Source organism: Labrus bergylta, chromosome 8, assembly GCF_963930695.1.
Source record: "Labrus bergylta chromosome 8, fLabBer1.1, whole genome shotgun sequence".
Lineage (NCBI taxonomy): Eukaryota > Metazoa > Chordata > Actinopteri > Labriformes > Labridae > Labrus > Labrus bergylta.
In genome coordinates, this window is record NC_089202.1 from 13,377,640 (window position 1) to 13,396,510 (window position 18,871).

Genomic DNA, 18,871 nt, shown 5'->3' on the forward strand with positions numbered 1-18,871 from the left:
GCGACCGTCGCATAAAAACATTAATGCCAAACAGGAACTGCTCTTGCTTCGCTCTACCTCTACTTGATATTTACAAGGCTGTGGCTCTACGAAGTACATTTCATATCTAATGGACATAAGAGGCTTTATGAAACGCTTTGCAGTGCAGATTTAAAAAAAAAAAAAGCTGAAAAAGAATCCGTTTATTTGGACCTATCTCTGATTAATGTAAGTAGGCTACCTACGTAGATCAATAGTGTTTCAGATGGGATGCCACTGTCATTGATGATACGATTCCAGTTATCAAACTTTTCCAATTAACTGGATAAAACGTCACTAATATTAATCAAAGTCTACCACAGTAAAAAAAAAAAAAACAGTCGGCAAAGTAGCCTTCTCCGTTTTTTAAATCTAGTTTTGTTGAAGCAGAAAGGCACAGTAGGTTCGTATAGACCTACTGTAAGGACTTATTCTATTTTAATTAAGGTGTGTAAAGAAGTAATTTTCTACATTTTTAAGATGATGGAGGATTTCTCTGGATTGGCTCTGCCCCCTCTTTTTGGAGGACACATTCTGGAGGCAGAGCTGGAGCCTGGTGGTGTGGAGCTGGGACCAGGAGAGGTAATGTCTATGAGCTAATGGTAATGTTATTGTTATTATGAGTTTAGGTAGGGTAGCAGTAGCTCTATGAGTAAGATGGATGCATTCATTAAAAGGACAGGGGTTGGATGATAAAGGGGGTGGGGGGGGGGGGGAGCTCCGGATTTGTCCTTGTGGCTTTCAGAAATGAACATAATTTAAAGGCCTTAAAACGCATCGGGGGAGGATGAAGTGTTTGGCAAAGGGAGTGCAGGGTTGCCACATCGATCTGTACGCTTTGAGAAGTCAGTCCAGTCAGTCGGCTGAAACAGTTAACATGCTATCAGTTAATCTGTCACTGAAGAGCAGCGAGAGTGTGGTAGCAAGGGATTCAGAGAGGAGTACAGTGGGCAAAACCCGGCTACTGTAAAAGATCTCAGTGTATAAAAGGACATGATGTGAGACAGTTTACAGGGACTTGATAATACTGTGAGAAAAGCTGAAAGGAACAGGATGTGACGGGCAAATCCATTAGAGAAGAGGGGAGACATTACTTGTGTGTATGGTGCAGAAAGATTTGGAGTAAATGACAGAGAGAGAGGGTGGAGAGATTTCAGCCATGTAGAGCCAGTTGGCAGAAAGAAATAGAGGATTCAGCGAAGGAGAGGAGAACAGATGAGAGAGAGAGAGAGAGAGAGAGAGAACTGACATTTTGGAAGAAGAGCTAAGATGTTAGCAGTACTTTGCAGGGCAGAACATCTGAGGAGGAAGAGAAAAGAGAGGGACATAGTCAGGACATGCATTTTATTTGAATAGGGATCCATTTAAATGTGTTTTAATGAACATTCAATCAGGAAAATGGAGGCTGACTCAAAGCCTGAAAGCTAGAGAGGGGTGTTGTGGGTGGTGAGAGCTGGCATTAAGGAGTGGCTCTAATACACTGGAGCTAACTGTGCAGCTTTGCTGAGATGTCTTGGGCTTAACTTAACGAAACCACGGTGAAGGGAGATGCCCACTTAACAACTGTCCTGGCCTTGCTGTGGTTTCGTTTAGTTAGGCCTTGGCCTTGCTGCCCAACTATCTACACTGTTAAATTATTTGGGCCATTAAGGTCTAGGTTATGTGACATGTTAGCAGGAATTGGGAATAAGTGAAAGGAGGGGTTGCTTCACTGAACACTTATCCATTTCATTAGCGCACAAGTATCATTTGTTTGATGTCAAATGAATGCGCCTGACGGGGTTGATGCATTTAAACGTTTCAATTGAGAGTGCTTTGTGTAGAAGTTATGTCACAAGTTGTTAATATGATATTAAACACTTCTGTTTAATTGTAATGAAAATGTTATTTTTGTTCAAACAGATTTTGATGGAGTCATAGACCCAGACAGTCAAACAGGAAATAAATAGAGGTGTGTTTTTCCTCCAGGTGGAGCTGGGCCCAGGCAGCAATGAGCTGCTGGAGAGTACGGCACAAGAGGATGAAGAGAAAAGAGCTCTTGACAAGAGTAAATATCTGGCACTGAGCAGGAGATGTAAAGAAATTGAACAGGTGTGTGCTAGTTTACAGTTGTATGTTTATGTGTGCTACTTTTGTAAACAATTGCTTACTGTGTGATATATTTGTCATTAAGTTCCTGATTTCTAACATCTGTTCTAGGTATGTGCTTAAATGTTTTTTTTTTTAATAACAGATTTCTGAAATATTTCTTATTTTTAAAGTTATTTTAGGGATCTTTTAGGGCCTTTATAAGATAGGACAGCTGAAAAGAGAAAGGAAATGTCGGGGGGAGAGAGTAAGGGAAGGCATGCTACAAAGTGACGAGGTCAGACTCGAAATTTAGAACCCACGTCCGCTGCTATGAGGACTATTGCCTCCATACATGGTGCACACAACATAACCCCTATTGGCTATCCTGCACCCCAGATTTCTGAAATATTTCTATCTATACTAGCTGATTTCATTGTAGGACTGTAAATGCAGAGCAGGGCAGGCTATATTTCCGATTTAGTTTTTATTTATTCTGATGCTTTCTGTTATTCTGTTGCTTTCCCTAGCTGTTTTTTATGGCACATTTGTCTAGAAATATATCCAATCTATATTATTAAACCTTCAGATACGAGACTTATATAAATAATCCTATTCAAAGCTCACATCACCCAGCGATGAGAGTGTACTCATAGCCTCTTAAAAATGTGTCTCTTTCAGGTGAATCAGAAGATTCTTGGTCGTCTTCATCAAGTACAAAGAATTACACGGCGCATGAAGAAAGAGAGGCGGTAAAAAAAACAAAAAAAACACATTACATTAACTCTAACATTCTTCTTAAATATTTCCCACTTGATGACTAAATTAGGATTATGTTACCTTGCAGGTTTCTCATGAAGACTTTAGATGCTCATGGAGATGACTACAGAAACGCCCAACTCACAATACTTCTAGAGGTGAGAATTAGGTTGACAAGTTTTACAATCTGTCACAAAGTTGCTGTGTGATACACATTTTAAGAAGAACAGTATACACATATAAGCCCTTTGTTTAAAACTGGTCATGAAGCTGATTAAATCATTGTCATCGTTACCATCCATGCCATACTATCAGAATACAGATCCTATTTACTGCTGTGAATATGATACTACTGGCTTTACAATGAACAACAGCAGAGCTCTCAGGGTTTGACAGTTTGTGTGTCTCTGTTGTGCTCCACAAAAAGTTTTTTTTCAAGCTTCCACTTGTTTTCAATAATACAGCTTTGCACTTTAGACTTTGATGGATGTATGAGCAAGAGAGTCAATCTTTATTGGGCAATGAGTAGTCCCAGTACTCTGCAGAATGTACTGTAGTGTTAATAAAAGGGAAAAAAATTTAACTATGAGAATAGTAACATTACGTCTTTATTTGACTGTGCCCAGTTAACACAATGACAGTAAGGTAGGTCAACCTAAAGCTAGAAAAAGTTACATATTTAGTCTGGTATTGTCTAATAGTCCTAACTGCTAGAGTAGTGGTTCCACTAAATAAAATCAGTTAATTCAGACCTGATAAAGTTATTTTAATCTCTTTAATTTTGACAATTGACCATGTGTGGATTAACCTGATATGAGGACCCTCAAGATAATAAAAGACATTTGCTTGTGGGCCCTATATTTACTCATCCAAGTATGGTCTGCTTATTTGTGTTTTTGACTTCTACGAAAGGGCCACGAGATTGGCTAATAATTCAGGACTCTAATTTAGTTCACCTTAACACAATCACAGGTAATCTCGCAGTTGTGTCTGCTTTTTGTTTGATATATTATATATCAATACAAATGCTCAAACCCCTTTCATGCTTGTTGGAATAATTCCCTCTGTCTTGTTCCAGGAAGAATCGGGAGCACATTTAGATCCTGCGGCTGGAGTCGAGGATGACCAGCTCAACGGTTTGTCCTGTTCTGCATCGTCTGCATCTTTGCATCATGCTACTGGACCAAAGAAGAGGAGACATCGAATTCCACGACAAGACAAAGATAAAGATCAAGTAAAGTAATGCTTTGATTGTTTGTTCAGCATGTTCTGTGTCTTCGCATGGCGGTAATTCTGTAAATATAGATGAGTAATAAAATGTAGAGCGGTGTCTTTAAAGTACACATTCAGACATCTGACAGTGCAGAATCAGGATTTTCTTTTAACTTATTATCTGCTTCTTTTTCCAGCCTGAACCCGAGCTGTCAGTCTTGGCAGAGGCACAGTTTGGAGAAATGCCCAGCCCAACCTCACTGTCTCACTGACGTCGCACTGCCCTGGAGGTGATAGTGATAAAGGAGCACCCAGTTTCTTAGATGCAACCTCCTCTGTTCAGCCAGGGTTTGCACTGTGTGCAATTTTACTTGAATGTTGTGAAATGATTGAATGAACATTAGGTACATATTTACATTTTGTTGTATCTCATTTCAAATTTTGTACTGACAACACATAATTATGACCAGCGATAAACTGTGCTTTTTCTCAACCAAACTCTTAAAAACGTGTTTTGCTTGTTTATCTGGTAATTAATTAAGGATAACAAACTTGTTTGAATAATTGCTTCAAGATCATGTTTTTTTTTTTTAATGCCAGTACGAAGAGAAAACAATGGTCATCACTAAAGTAATATAGACTGTCTCTTTCTCTGACTGATTTATTATTATTCTTATCTTTTCTTTTTTTACAAGGTTTATAATGTTTATTTGCGATTGCTATTTAGAGAGAGATGTTTTACTTTATTTTCTCAGCAGTATGTCAAGAACCAGAGGTTTCACATTTTTCAATATATCTGCATCAGTAATTTGGACTTCAGCAACAGTGCACTGTAAGGCATGCAGTTTTTTTTTTTTAACATGTTTTCTACAAACAAATAAACATGTTTTCAGTTCAGGCAGAAATATAAAGCATTGCTCAGCTTTATTGTCAACATTAATGAATAAAAAAAACTGTCAGTTTCCATTAAATGTTTTTTTCGGCTGATAAAGATATACAATCAACATGAATGTTTCAGAAAAGACACATTATTAATTTATTTGTTTCCTATGCAGTTTAGTTTTTGTTTACATAATTCAAATGTCGGTGGAACTCAAGTTTTATTCACTATGGTTGGACCAGTCGTCGGACCTCAGTCAAACGGATGTCAGTCTGTGACAGGCGTGAACCATGTCCAATCAAATCCCGTAGATTTGATTTAGGGCGGGGCCTGAAGCGGAGGTGGGATTTTAGCTACCGTCCATCTTCAGCTATATTACAGTGAGCGAGCTTGTCGAATAGAAAACACAATTTGGAAGTAAAGAAGACTTTCTGGAATTAGTTTTGGCTGTATTTGAAAAAAAGACAAACGAAAGCCCATAAACTAGGTAAATGTCGTAATCAAGTATAAATCTAGATGGTCGGCTTGACCCAGTTTCCCTTTTTCCTAATTTTGGCTAGCTGGCTAGCTAAAGCTGCTAGCTAGCATTTTATGCATTAGCTAGCCAGACAGATAGCAATATTAGCTTACAGGTTAACGATTAAAACGGATTCTGATATGTTGTGCATTTCAAAACGCAAACCCACCATATACTAGCTGTATCGGAGCCCAAAAATAACTATGCATGCATGTGACAAATATATCCATAAACATGCTTCGTGGTGTTTGTTTTGAAACGGAGCAGTTACCGAGCAAAGTAACTAGTGTTAACGTTAGCAGGCTAGGTGGCTAACGTAGCCGACAATCACGTCAGGGACATTGGTTACATGCAGATCGGCTACGTAAACTAAATGTAATAGATGGACTGAGGTTCCTACAGAAGTTCTGGTTCAAAGAGTCCTTAAACCACACAGAGAAAACGTGTTATGTTCAACAAAGGTGAAGTGGTGAGCTAGCTGTAGTCGGGTCCACTCAGAGGAAACAGACTGATGCTCTTTTGAATGGATGTGTGTTTTGTTTTGTTTGGATGACATACTGATTCATGTTTCTTTGCACAGCTAACTTCTGTGACAGACGGAATGTGGACATTGTCGTAGTTAGAGCCATGGCTGACAAGAGAAAACTTCAAGGTAAGACTCTCGGTGAGACCAATGTTGTTTAGGATCCATCACACCATCCACATCGTGCACACACACACACACACACACACACACACACACACACACACACACACACACACACACACACACACACACACACACACACACACACACACACACACACACACACACACACACACACACACACACACACACACACACACACACACACACACACACACACACACACACACACACACACACACACACACACACACAGGATGCTCTCATCCAACACTTCTGTCTTGTTTTTGTTGAAGTTCACTGATTGTTACATTGTTATGATGGACTACATCTTGTATTTGTCCCCCAGGTGAGATCGACCGATGTTTGAAAAAAGTAGCTGAAGGTGTAGAGCAGTTTGAAGACATTTGGCAAAAGGTGAGTTATGTTATTGTTGGGTCTGTGTTCAAATCTTGTTCTTGTTGTTTCGTTGCTTGATGCATTAAAATCTTAAATGTGTCATTTTTGTCATGTGCAATTTAGCTCCATAATGCAGCCAATGCAAACCAGAAGGAAAAATATGAGGCTGACCTCAAGAAAGAGATTAAAAAACTACAGGTAAAACACAATTTGCATGCTGCTCCTCTCCTATACTCTTTATCAGCAGTTTTTACCTTTAACCCTGGTAATGCGTTAACATTTTCTCACTTTGTGTCCTCTTTCCAGCGATTAAGAGATCAGATAAAAACATGGGTGGCCTCAAATGAAATCAAAGATAAAAGGCAGCTAGTTGAGAACCGCAAACTTATAGAGACGGTAGGGGAGTTCTATCTTTTCTTCTTATTGTTTATTTTTTTACCAATGTTAAATCGTGCATCGGGGCATCAGCTAATGAAAACCTTTTGCTGTGTCTTTTGCTTTCTTTAGCAAATGGAGCGGTTCAAAGTGGTGGAACGGGAAACAAAAACAAAAGCTTACTCTAAAGAAGGCTTGGGACTCGCTCAGAAAGTGGACCCAGCTCAGAGGGAAAAGGAGGAAACGGGAACGTGGCTAACAGTAATACATGCTCTATTTTTTTCTACCTGTACTTCAGCTTAGTTGAATATTTCATGATAATTTAAAAAAACAAAAACATTTTTGACTTAAGTAAAACATACTTTTAAAATGCAGGGAAAAAGTTCATTGTGTCTGTTTTTCATAAATTAACAAGACTTATATAAAAGAGGCAGCTCGATTCAAATAATATTTTGGAGCATATTGAGATCAAATCCACTAACACTGTTCTTTTTCCCCGACACCTCATTATCTGCAGAATACGATAGACACTTTAAATATGCAGGTGGATCAGTTTGAAAGTGAGGTGGAATCGCTTTCAGTTCAGACGAGAAAGAAAAAGGGCGATAAAGACGTAAGTCCATCAGTCTTCATTATACAAAGATGTTTAATAAAGTAACTCGTAGAAAAATACTGTAATTATCATGTTTGTCTAGTGCGGTCAAATGCAGTGTGGCCAGAATTTGTGCAACCATGTGCATTTCTTCTTTCTGTCATGTAGAAGCAAGATCGTATTGAGGAGCTCAAGCGGTTGATTGAGAGGCATCGATTCCACATTCTAATGTTGGAGACCATTTTACGAATGCTGGACAATGACTCGATAGCGGTGGATTCAATCCAGAAGATCAAGGATGATGTTGAATACTACATCGATTCCTCTCAAGACCCAGACTTCGAGGAGAATGAGTTCCTGTATGATGACCTGGACTTGGAAGACATCCGTGAGTGAAAAACTGTCCAGTGCTGGGATCAAAAATGTTTTAATTAAAATGTGGACTTCTGAGGGTTAATGATGAAGCCTGTGTTTTTGTCAGCTGCAGCTTTAGTTGCGACGTCGCCTTCAGGTCAGGGTAATGTTGAGGATGAGATGTACCTCCATTCCAGCAGCACTCCCACTTCCACCACCTCTTCTTCACCCATCCCTCCATCCCCGGCCACCTGCACTGCAGTAAGTTCTTCTTTTTGTTTCATTGCACTTGGGTCCTGATGTTAAAAGGATGCTGAGTAGAAAAAGCATATTCTAAAACAATATTTTTAGTTTCATAAGACCAGATGTTGTATAATCCACTGACTAGTTTTCTGATTCAACATTTGAAAAAGTGGATTGTCATATCAAGGTATCTCCTCCTATAGGAGAACTCAGAGGACGATAAGAAAAGGGGACGGTCGACAGACAGTGAAATTAGTCAGGTGAGAGGCTCTCATATGTGCTGTGCCAGTAGATGAACAGTTTAGTGCAGCACTCTTCACCCTTGGTCCTGGAAGGTCTCGTGGCTGAAGGGGTTTTGGCCTCTCAGACACTGAACAGGATGGAGCTCTGTCTCTGTTGGACCATGGTTGGAGACTTCTGATTTAGTTTGTACATTCTCCTGCATACATGGGCTTTTATAGTTCAGTCAAATTTGGTACATGTATACTTTTGACAGCTGTAGCTGCCCTCTAGATGGCTTTGTCTAAAATTATTTTTTCTGGTGCTTTTTTTCCTTTTCAGTCGCCTGTGAAGAATGGTACGCCATCCCTGTTATCTTCGTTCTCTTCCTCCTCCACCACCTCTGGGTCCTCATCGTCGTCCTCCCTTGTGTCCATGGCGAGTGTAGTCGGAGGCATTTCTGCAGTTCCCACAAGCAGCAGTCTCATAGGGAGCTTCAGCAGTGCAGTGCAGCAACATCAGCATCCACCTGCTCAACAGCAGCAACAGTCTCAGCCACCAAACCTACCGCAGCAGCAGCAACAACAGCAGCAGCCATCTCAGACAAAACCTTCAGTCCCCTCAAACAACACCCCCAGCCCGCCCAGCAACCCCCTCCTCCCTGCCTCAACTGCCCCCTCTCTCCCCACTCCAAGCACCCCCATTGCATCAGCTCCCAACTCTCAGCCTCAGCCCCCATCCGGGCCCACACCTGCATCCAGTTTAGGACTCGGGCTTGGGCTGGGATTGAGCAAAATCGGCATTACTGGGACCAGCAGCACCAGCCAAATGTCTGGTTTAGGCTTAGGCGGCCACCCCACTCCTCTAAACACAATAGCAGGGCTCATTTCGGGCTCCACACCAGCCCCTTACGCTCAGGCAGCAGCACCAGGAGGCTTGGGTCTAAACAGCACCACCCAGTCCAGCATTTCAGTGGAGAGCAGCACTTCCATCCCCACCTCTGGCTCCAGTGGAGTCACCACCAACGGGGCAGGGACGGGGCTCGGTCTGCTGGGCTCCAGCCCGGCACACAGCTCTTTGAGCGCGAGTATCCTTGGGCTGGTTCCTGGGCAAAATATAGCCCCCGGAGTATCTCAGGGGCAGCCGAGTTCTGTCAGCACTACCCCGGGAGTGGCCGGCATGATGGGAGGAAACGGAGGTGGTGTGGTTGGAGTAGGGGTGAATGCTGCTCCTGCTAGACCACCCAGTGGACTGAAGCAGAATGGAAGCACAAGTATGCTATCCTGTTATGCCTTACCATTTGTGACTCTATATCTGAAGATTTTCTGATGCTCATTTTGCCTACCCCTTTCCCTAACTTGTTTACAGGCTACAGTGCTGTAGTGGCAGAGAGCTCCACAGAATCAGTTCTAAGCACACCAAGCCAGTCACAAAGCAGCCAACCATCATCTCTCAGTTCGTCAACCAGTCAGCCGTAAGTTATCCTTTGTTTGTTTGACCTGAATACAGAAACTTTTACATTCCTATTCTTTCAAGGATTAGTTCTAACTTCTTTTGTCTCCTTCTCTGCTCGGTGCAGGATGGACAACGGCCCCAGTTTAATCAGCTCCATCACCCTGCCTCCCAGCTCTCCGTCCCCCTCGTTCTCAGACAGCACACCTGGAGGAGGGAGTCTTCTTAATGGGCCTCACTCCTACACACAGGCCTCAGAAGGCCTAAAGGTGAGATATCAGAGCAAAGGGGGATGAGGAATGAGGTACTCAACCAACATCACAGTGCCGAATTAATAGCTTTCTACACTGACTATATTATTCTATCATATAATATATGCCCTCATGTTCTGAGTCCAACCAGCATCCTTAATAGCCATCATCTGTTAATGATTCAAATGGATGCAAACTGTTAAACATTGATGTGCTCACCTGTAAACGGCAATATCAAAAAGTATTACAGACTTTCCACAAACCTCTGGGCAAAAAGTTTTACATTCCTGCGTGCTACGTTTATGCTAAACATAGCAACACACTAAAAGCGCTGTTCAGACTGTCGTTTCAAGCTGCTTTATTTACGTCTGGCACTGACAGAATAAATTCTATTCTATTATTTTGATGAGTTTGCGCTCTGATTTAGTTCCAGTTGCTCCCACATGCTGCCCTTCCACTTTTATATGATCCAAACTCTGGAGGTTTTCTTCTGTCTTACCAAATGAACTCAATCATCCTCCCTGTTCTCATCTTGTCTCTGTTGCCTTTCTTCACCTCAGGCCCCTGAGCCTCTCAGCTCTCTGAAGGCGATGGCTGAGAGGGCAGCGCTGGGATCAGGCCTAGACGGAGAGATTCCCAACCTGCACCTAACAGACAGAGGTCGGAACGGTCAGAATTCTTTCTTTTCTTACTTTCTTTTAGAGTGATGTTTTAAAATATAACCAGCTCACAGTGTAGTTTAATTATGTTTTCACTCAAACACGGTCAAAGGAGGCATAACATCATTCGTAATAAATAATGTTATTTAATGTTTTACTCAAAAGCAACTTGTAACAGCTGCAGTAGTGGTAGACATAGTTAAAAAGCTGCTTGTAGCTGTTTGGGTTACATAAAGTATTGTTTACTCACAAATTCAGTTGTTGGTTCTCTCAGTCCCCCCCCCCCCCTCCTTTTGTTTGAATAGTTGTTCTTAAAATAAAAACAAGTGTGTTTACTGGACTTGTGTCACTTACCCTTCACTCCTTGTCTCCATCCTGTAGATATTTTCTCTGGCTCTTCTGCAGCGCCCGGCACACCCGCCGTCCCTCAGCCGTCCGTTTCAGAAGTCAGCATCCCACCCTCGCTTGGGGTCTGTCCACTTGGCCCCACCCCTCTCCCAAAAGACCAACTGTACCAGCAGGCCATGCAGGAGTCTGCGTGGACACATATGCCACACCCCTCTGACTCTGAGAGGATCAGGTGAGATCCAAACCTTTCCCACAGACAGACTCGCACACTGTTGGTTTTGGTCTCTTTGTTGGATTGGTTGACTATAACAAAAATAAAGAATGTTCTAGTTGGTTTTTTCATTAAACCACTTACCTGAAGTTTTTGTTTTTTCTGTCCCAAAGGCAATACCTGATGAGGAATCCATGTCCCACCTTGCCGTTCCATCATCAGATACCACCGCACCATTCGGACTCCATAGAGTTCTACCAGAGACTGTCCACAGAGACACTCTTCTTCATATTCTACTACCTGGAGGTAAAACTTGTATCTGCCCACTCCATGTTTACTTCCTGTCAAACTGTTCTGTTCCTGTTCCAGTCTTTAAGCTTAATGGTGAATGTCTGCTGCGTCTCTCAGGGCACCAAGGCTCAGTATCTGTCTGCCAAGGCTCTGAAGAAACAGTCGTGGAGGTTTCACACCAAGTACATGATGTGGTTCCAGAGGCACGAGGAGCCCAAGACTATCACTGACGAGTTTGAACAGGTGCAGACTGAACACATATTTTCTTTAAACTAGTGTTATATGGACTGGTGGTTTTGCTTTTGTGCTTTGAGCCTTTCATTGATTGTTGTATCCACTCATCCGTCCCTCCAGGGCACTTACATTTACTTTGACTATGAGAAATGGGGCCAGCGGAAGAAGGAGGGGTTCACCTTTGAGTACAGGTACCTGGAAGACCGAGACCTGCAGTGACGCACAGAGGGGACGCAGAAGGACGGAGAGAGACAAAATGTGCTGCTGTTGACATTCCGAGACTGAACTTCAAACTGTGGATAGAGATTGTGATGTGTAGTAGAAACCCTCTCCTAAAATGGAGACTGGTGTCTGTATAGGCTGCATCTCAATGTGACGCCCTCGCTCCTCGTGCAGCGCTCTGCTTTTGACAAAAATTTCCCTGTGGGACTGATGAAAGGCATGGCACTGCACGAGCTGAGGGGGGGGTTCTCACTAGAGATCTGCGTTTGTGCCTGTCTGTGTGCACACTCAGTATGTGGCATTAGGAAAGCCTACCCCATGCATGTTTCTCATGTTTTTGTTTTCTTTTCTCCGTTTCAACAAGATTCTCTGTACCACCTACCCTACAAGAGCCTGGAAGCCTTTGACTTGACACAAAACAAACCTTGGATTTGATTGTTAAGTAAACTGCCCTTCTTGTATTTACTGTAATTTGGTGGTTTAGAAAGGGGAGGTACAGCGGACATATAGTCATGGTGTGTAGGACTGGCTTCTTTTAAGACCCTACGATGCCTGTTGAACATGGTCACTATTAGAGATAGTGAGCGTTTATCAATAGTTTTATTGATATTGTCTTGGTCGATTTAAAACGCTGATTGAGAGTGACCACAGGGCCTCTCCCTGTGACAGGGAAAGAGTCCTTATTGGACATGGATTAAATTGCTATGCAATTGAACTGGTCTCTGACTCCCTCTCTTTACAAATACAATGTTTTTAAGTTAACATGTCAAAGAAAATGCATTATTATGGCACATTCATGTTTGTGACAAATTAATAAACTTGTCAAATAAATCTTAAAAATAGGGTTTGAGACATTAATTTACTCGATGTTTGATTCTTTCCACCCCCCCCTCGATGCAAACAGCCACGCTAAGCATAGTGAATGTACCTGTACCCAAATCACCTCTTAATTACTCTGAAAATACACTGATAGCATTAGTCACAAATCTGAGTTTGGTTTGAGTCAACTTCCCACTTTAAGTTGCAGTTTTATTCTATTCTGTTGTTACTTCATCCTCAAAGCCACTGTGTTCAATTTACCACCTGATATTTAAGTGGAACCCTATACAGTGAATGTGCACTGATCAACTGTTTACATGTAGAGTGAAAACACAGAAATCCTCGAATTCTGGTGGTAGATTAAACTTGTGGGTTTTTAAGTAAAACATGTCTCATCTCTGCCGTGGTTGTTGATGTGCTACCCTGAAGAACATTAAGATATAATCTGGTTGTTAATCCAGTGTAGGACAGATCCCACATTTTCTTGGAAGTTTGAATGGGGAGAGTGTTAAACTGAATCAGATTTTTCCATTTAAGCAACCTTGAAAACTTCAGATCTGTGCTGCAGCTAAACTTTATGTTGTGTGTGGTTAGTTTTCAGGCTTTTTTGGAGGGGAGGGAAAAAAGGGGCTGAGGAGGTAAGGAAAAAAAGAAAATAAAGCAAAGTTATGAGAGATTTGCCTTTTATAGATTCTATTTTTGGGGCTCTAAAGGTTTTCAGAAAGGGAAGGTCAGTTAAGAAATTGCTAAAATGTGAATTTCAAGACGTATTTACAATTTTTTCTCATCACAGTTCTGCATGGGAGATGTCATAAACGGGGTTATAACAGGATTGTAAAATTTCAATAAATACTTTTAAGAAATTACAAGTCAGTGTGTACAGTCCTGTTATTCCTATAAGGGATATGGATTAACTTAATCTTCCTGGTTAGTTGACCATTAAAGTTAACAATATTCAAGACAACTCAAAGTCTTATTTAAAGAGACATGGGATGCTGCTTAATTTTTAACGCTTTTTATTAAAATGGAAAAATCAAAAAAAGGAAAATAAAATGCAGGACAATGACAATTCCAGATACATTGAAAAATATACGATCCCTCTACAATGTTGAGTGCAACTGTTAACATGCAGAATGTCTCTTTGCTCACATCTTAGTTTCCTTCTTGACTTTGAGGAACTCTGCCATGTTGGAGAAATATTTTTGGTTGGCTTCAGCCACCTTTTTCTCTGCAGCCTGAGGGTTCACGATCTCCAGACCCTGCAGGAGAGCCAACAGTGTTTGACTAACGTAAAGCTTCACATTGCACAGGAGAGGATAAAAAGACAAATTTTTTTTTTTACCTGTAGAGGAGTGAATGCTACGCTCGAGCTGGTTCCTGAGGAACGGTCTCTGACGGTGGACTTTCCTCCATATGTCATGCTCTGCTTCTGCAAAGTCCTCTGTTGTCAGAGAAAGAATTTGAGACTTAATAATTGAAACTAGAAATCAATGTTGGAGTGATTTTAAGTGGAATGAGTTGAAGGAGTATACCTGGAGGGATTTTGAGATTCTGGCCTTGGTGGCCTCGTTGACCTGAGCCTGCCTCACGCGCCCGCTTCCGCTCTTCCCGAGCTGACCCAGACTGAAGCCCAGATCCTCCTGATAGGCATCGTCTTCAATCTGCAACACAAAATCACAACTTGAAATCAGGAATTTCCAAAGTTGGGAATGTTCAATCACAGGCTTGTACATTACACATCCTTGTTATGGTCACTGACTTCTGTTTCCACTTCCAAGAAGTTTGTTTTCCAGATGCTCAACCAAAAGTAAACCATCTCACTCAAGTGGCTAAGCTGTAAACATTAGAACATTTAGTGCTTTAGCGCCTGGCTGAAATTTAAGAGCCCCCTGTGGGCCATAGCTTTGGATGCACTTAAGGTTTTTGCGGTAGTATCGATGAAATCAGAAGGCAGACATGCTACTGTCAGCCATCATCCTCTCAGGAGATACAAGATAGTAACAGAGTGAGCAACACAAAATGTTCATTATATTTAGATGTTCTGGGATGAAAGAATACATAACGTGAGCATCAGCATTGGTTTCTGTATGTTTGATCTATGTGTCGCTTGAACGGCTTTTAACAATGTGTAAAGCACATTCCTTTAGTATGAGCAAACAGTTCACTGAATTTAGAGCTGCAGGAAGCATACATAAACAAGAGATGTGAAAAGGAGGCATTGTGGAATATATCTGACCTCTGCGAAGGTCATCCTGTTGGCATGTTTCCTGATCTCAGTCAGCCCGAGACGCTCCTTCATCTTTCGATACCTTGAGGAGCAAAAGAAAAGAGCAGCAGAGCGGTTACTCTGAATATAGATTTAGACATGATGGTGGTATTCTTGGCAACACGTTATGTAAGCCTTCTTGTTGTACATCAAAGTGCTGCTCAGACTTCTTCTTTGGTTTGGCTTAAGGCCACTTGGAAAAAAAGCTGTTTTAAGTTAACTGCAATTTAAGAATCTATAGGTTGCCTTTTACCTTTGTATTTAATAATAATAATAATAATGATTATAATAATAATGATATGCTCGTTTAGAGTAGCCGACAGGTTCCATACCTCCTTCCTCCTCTCTTCTTCCTTTGTCCGTCCAGCGGCGCCGGCAGCGGTTTCACCTGCTTCACTGGTGGAGGCTCCTGCCATTTATCAAACTTCCTCTCTATTTCTTCCTTTAGATCGTATCCAACCTGGAGAAGGATTACAACATCAGTGGAGTTGGAAATGAATCCAATGTTTATTCAATATTGCTTTAAGATAATTCAATGTTAAATTCTTTCATGTTTTTACTTCACTGATATCAGAATTGTGATATCAGCAAAAGGAAATGGTGGATGCTGTATTTTTAAATTGATGTTCAACTTCGTGCTTTTTTTCTTTTTAATGAATGCGCTCATGAAAATATCACAAAATGTATTTAGAACAGCTGCTCATTCATGTGCTCTCTTTGGATCTTCACCTTTCCCACTGAGCTCTCGTGGAAACTGTCGACTCGAGCCGCCAGCGTGCACTTTGCAGCAACCAGACGAGCTGCCTTCCTCCTCAGGTCCTGAAGACAAACATCAAAGATATCATTTTACCACAAGGTCCTCAAGCTGTGTATAATCCCCAGACGGGATCTATGTGTGAATGAATGTATTTACTGACGGGCGGTAGTGACTGCACAACATCACAGTGGTAGATGAAGCCGGTGTGGGGCAACAGGGAGGTGCTGCTGAAGCCAGAGAGAGTTCTTCGCTGAGCTCCCAGCAGCATCAGGTTACAGGCGGGCATCTTGGAAAGGTTAGTGAGACCACCACCAATACCTGCAGCCGGAGAGAGATAAAGAGTAAAAGCAAACATTAGTGGAGAAAGTTAGCAGAGGTCATATCCCAATATTCTTCCAAGAATTTAAAACGTGAAAGATCCTTCAGAATCTCTCACCCATGATCTTGGCAGCCGTTGACGCTCCGACAATGATGGACAGATTTGGGGCAATGAAGGACATTCTGGACTCGACATATTCATAAATCCTGTGTTTGGACTGATTCAGCTCCAGAGCCATGTCACAAGCCTCCTCCAGCTGCTTCAATTCATCCTCACTTAGCTGTGACCTAAAACCATTCAAAAAAAACAACACAAAGTAATTGATTTAATCTGCATGACTACAGTCCCGCTCAACAGCAGCCGACGGGGATGAGAGATATAAATCAATAAAACCACAGACGCCTGTCTACTCACCCCTGTGTGGTCGAGGCTGTGACACTGACAACCATAATTGTTGCGTTAGTGAGAATTTGCTGCAGAGTTTCATTCGTCTTGCACTTCTCCAGATTGTTTCCCAATTCCTAAACGGATATAAAAATCCTACTTAGTCCCATCTAAAAATACAACAAAATCAAAACCACTCCAAAGAAAGCAACTCTCCACCCTCTGTCTCTGCATTAAAAGCTAATTAAGCATTTCAACTCAACCCACCTTGACTGTGCGAATGTAATCTAGAGAATCTGGCACCAGAGACTCGAGCTCTGGGAACCTTTTGGAGTACTTGTCCCGTGTGAACTTGTGAATTATATCTGAAACCCAGAAAGAAAACCACATGTTACACAGAGCAGGAGGAAAATTAAACGTTTTTCTTCTTCTTACCAAGCAGGAGCACAAAACTTACTGAGCTCATTGTCGATCTCTACTGTGAGGTTATTGGCTGCCACGATCAGTCTGTATTCTGGATCAGACTCTACTGGCCCCGAGACTGAAATGAAAGAAAAAACACACACATCACACATCAGCTGCGTTCAGGGTCTGGTTAACACTCATCTTCGAGTGAATGCAGTGAAGAACTTCTGAAACACAAACCTACGATTAAAAATGTCACACTTACCCTCGGAGTTCATGCGCTGCTTTCCAACATACACGGAAACTTTGTCCATTATTTCTGAAAACTGAAGACAAAAATGTTAAAATGATGTAGAAATAACCAGAACAGACAGATCACTAGACACACTGCATCAGCTGGTCTAATGACCCCTGCACTGATACAACTCACCTGTTTACTATTGCGGAGTTTGGCAATGGACCCGACACTCTCAGCCTTACTGTAGTCCAACTCCATCTCCTCTGGGATATCTTCCAGTCCTCCTTCGGTCATTCCCTGCGTCGCTTCTCCATCACTCTCCCCCTCCTCTTCCTCAGGATATAACCCGTCCTCGCCCTCATCTCCGGCCTCCTCCAGGTCCGCCAGTAGCTCGTCCGCCAGGGACATCTTCAATCAGCAACAGAGGTTTAAGAACAATCCTTTTCACTGGCTAGATAAACTCATATGACATGGATTTTTTAATCAAGAAGGGATTTTGAACCTCGGGAAAATTCCAGAAAGTCTTGGTAAAAAGGACATATACCTTTTAAAGATTCTTATGCTGGCAAGTAAAAAAAAGCGATTACTAAGTGTTGGCTTCAGAGGAACCCTCCTACCATGAGACTCTGGAGGAACATTGTGAATTCCATCAGCTTTATGGAAAAAATGACTTTTGTGCTGCGACTTCAAAAAGGAGAAGGGCGAAGAATATTGGAGAAAGTGGGATTTATACAAAGATAAAGACTCGTCAATATATCTTGTTTCACTAGAATGTACCATCCATTATGTATTGTACCTGTGCCTTTTACATTCTTGTATTTTATCTTATTCATATTGTCTTGCCCAAGTCCTCACTTGTTCTGTGTTTCTTATAAAACAAAAATGAAAAATAAAGTAGCTCTTTTTTGAGCTTTGCTGATTGTAGGGTACTGATCTGAGAAATTAACAACATGTTAATCTTTCTGACATATAATCCACGACAAGACTGCATGGAGTCTAAATATTATTAACATAACAGAGTATTAAAACCCAAAACTCTGTAAATCCTGATCTGATTTTATCTGACAAATTTTATTTCCCTCTGTTTATTTTGCTGATTCTTTCTAAGAGGCAATAATCAAGAAGCTCAAGCTGGTTTGGTTTTGGTCCATGTTGTAGTCTTTGTCACACCGGTTTCTTGTTCATCTGTTAATCAGAAACCACATGACCCGTGATCTGGTTTAGACTCTTTAGAGACTTCAATAAATGCATTACGGGATAACCCATGAGGAACATTAAAAGCTGAACAACAGGATATTCTATAAAGTGACGTTTAGACGAGTTAAACAAAGAGGTCGTATCGTTAATTTGGCGTGTTTGCTTCTTACTGAGCTGGCTAGCATTCAGTTAGCATACGTGTGTTTTCACAACCGGGCCTGCAAATAAACGATTTAGTAGTAAAACAAACAAAACAAAACAACGACTCACCTTTGAATTAGAACTCCGATCGTCTAGGTAAATACAATCGACTAAATGTTAAGGAGGCTTTAACTTCTGCAACGAGGTAAACGATCCGTGTTACGTTGTTTAGTCGCCTGCACTCTACTGCCGTAATGTTTGTCGCCGACTTTCTACGTGTACACCTTCCCGTTGCCCTCTGGGTAATGGAGTCAATACAACTAACAAATAGGTGTTTGGTGCTGGAGATGTGGTTTTGGAAAGCTTGATGATTTAAAACCAAAACAGTAATTTTGA

At 41.5% G+C, this 18,871-nt stretch overlaps 3 protein-coding genes across 6 annotated transcripts; 2 read left to right on the plus strand and 1 right to left on the minus strand.

The window, feature by feature from the left end:
• The first annotated feature begins 28 nt into the window (after positions 1-28).
• Positions 29-5,022, plus strand: tfpt (TCF3 (E2A) fusion partner). 2 transcript variants are annotated; one of them, XM_020646772.3, is made up of 7 exons: positions 29-207; positions 499-600; positions 1,987-2,109; positions 2,767-2,837; positions 2,933-3,002; positions 3,923-4,083; positions 4,254-5,022. In XM_020646772.3, exons 2-7 carry the CDS (start codon positions 499-501, stop codon positions 4,348-4,350), a joined length of 624 nt encoding a protein of 207 aa, XP_020502428.2. In that variant the 5' UTR covers positions 29-207; the 3' UTR covers positions 4,351-5,022. The 2 variants fall into 2 exon arrangements, with proteins under 2 accessions (XP_020502428.2, XP_020502429.1); XM_020646773.3 differs by having other exon boundaries at positions 35-207; positions 3,923-4,078.
• Positions 5,023-5,270: 248 nt separating this feature from the next.
• On the plus strand, positions 5,271-12,664 carry cnot3a (CCR4-NOT transcription complex, subunit 3a). Of its 3 annotated transcripts, none has more exons than XM_020646764.3 (18): positions 5,271-5,423; positions 6,034-6,105; positions 6,449-6,516; positions 6,622-6,696; positions 6,805-6,894; positions 7,006-7,134; positions 7,391-7,486; positions 7,634-7,853; positions 7,947-8,080; positions 8,266-8,322; positions 8,624-9,554; positions 9,650-9,755; positions 9,861-10,002; positions 10,545-10,653; positions 11,025-11,223; positions 11,376-11,508; positions 11,611-11,736; positions 11,848-12,664. In XM_020646764.3, the coding sequence occupies exons 2-18, from the start codon at positions 6,081-6,083 to the stop codon at positions 11,944-11,946; spliced, it is 2,739 nt and encodes a 912-aa protein (XP_020502420.2). In that variant the 5' UTR covers positions 5,271-5,423; positions 6,034-6,080; the 3' UTR covers positions 11,947-12,664. The 3 variants fall into 3 exon arrangements, with proteins under 3 accessions (XP_020502420.2, XP_065814418.1, XP_065814417.1); XM_065958346.1 differs by having other exon boundaries at positions 10,545-10,644; XM_065958345.1 differs by having other exon boundaries at positions 7,953-8,080.
• A 1,103-nt stretch (positions 12,665-13,767) lies between these two features.
• prpf31 (PRP31 pre-mRNA processing factor 31 homolog (yeast)) lies at positions 13,768-18,758 on the minus strand. The gene is made up of 14 exons (XM_020646761.3): positions 18,605-18,758; positions 17,330-17,545; positions 17,165-17,225; positions 16,952-17,035; positions 16,762-16,859; positions 16,525-16,631; positions 16,228-16,397; positions 15,952-16,109; positions 15,764-15,853; positions 15,367-15,494; positions 15,005-15,077; positions 14,301-14,429; positions 14,111-14,209; positions 13,768-14,027 (listed from the first exon to the last, which is right to left on the minus strand). The coding sequence occupies exons 2-14, from the start codon at positions 17,543-17,545 to the stop codon at positions 13,914-13,916; spliced, it is 1,527 nt and encodes a 508-aa protein (XP_020502417.1). The 5' UTR covers positions 18,605-18,758; the 3' UTR covers positions 13,768-13,913.
• Between the last annotated feature and the right edge of the window lie 113 nt (positions 18,759-18,871).

Coding starts and splice junctions, on each gene's coding strand:
- tfpt (XM_020646772.3), top strand. CDS start 499: ATGATGGAGGATTTCTCTGGATTGGCTCTGCCCCCTCTTTTTGGAGGA. Junction 2,110..2,766: donor GATGTAAAGAAATTGAACAG/GTGTGTGCTAGT, acceptor TGTCTCTTTCAG/GTGAATCAGAAGATTCTTGG. Junction 4,084..4,253: donor AAAGATAAAGATCAAGTAAA/GTAATGCTTTGA, acceptor TTCTTTTTCCAG/CCTGAACCCGAGCTGTCAGT.
- cnot3a (XM_020646764.3), top strand. CDS start 6,081: ATGGCTGACAAGAGAAAACTTCAAG. Junction 6,517..6,621: donor TTGAAGACATTTGGCAAAAG/GTGAGTTATGTT, acceptor TGTGCAATTTAG/CTCCATAATGCAGCCAATGC. Junction 8,081..8,265: donor CCCCGGCCACCTGCACTGCA/GTAAGTTCTTCT, acceptor CTCCTCCTATAG/GAGAACTCAGAGGACGATAA.
- prpf31 (XM_020646761.3), bottom strand. CDS start 17,545: ATGTCCCTGGCGGACGAGCTACTGGCGGACCTGGAGGAGGCCGGAGAT. Junction 17,226..17,329: donor AACTCCGCAATAGTAAACAG/GTGAGTTGTATC, acceptor TTTTGTCTTCAG/TTTTCAGAAATAATGGACAA. Junction 14,210..14,300: donor GAATCTCAAAATCCCTCCAG/GTATACTCCTTC, acceptor CTCTGACAACAG/AGGACTTTGCAGAAGCAGAG.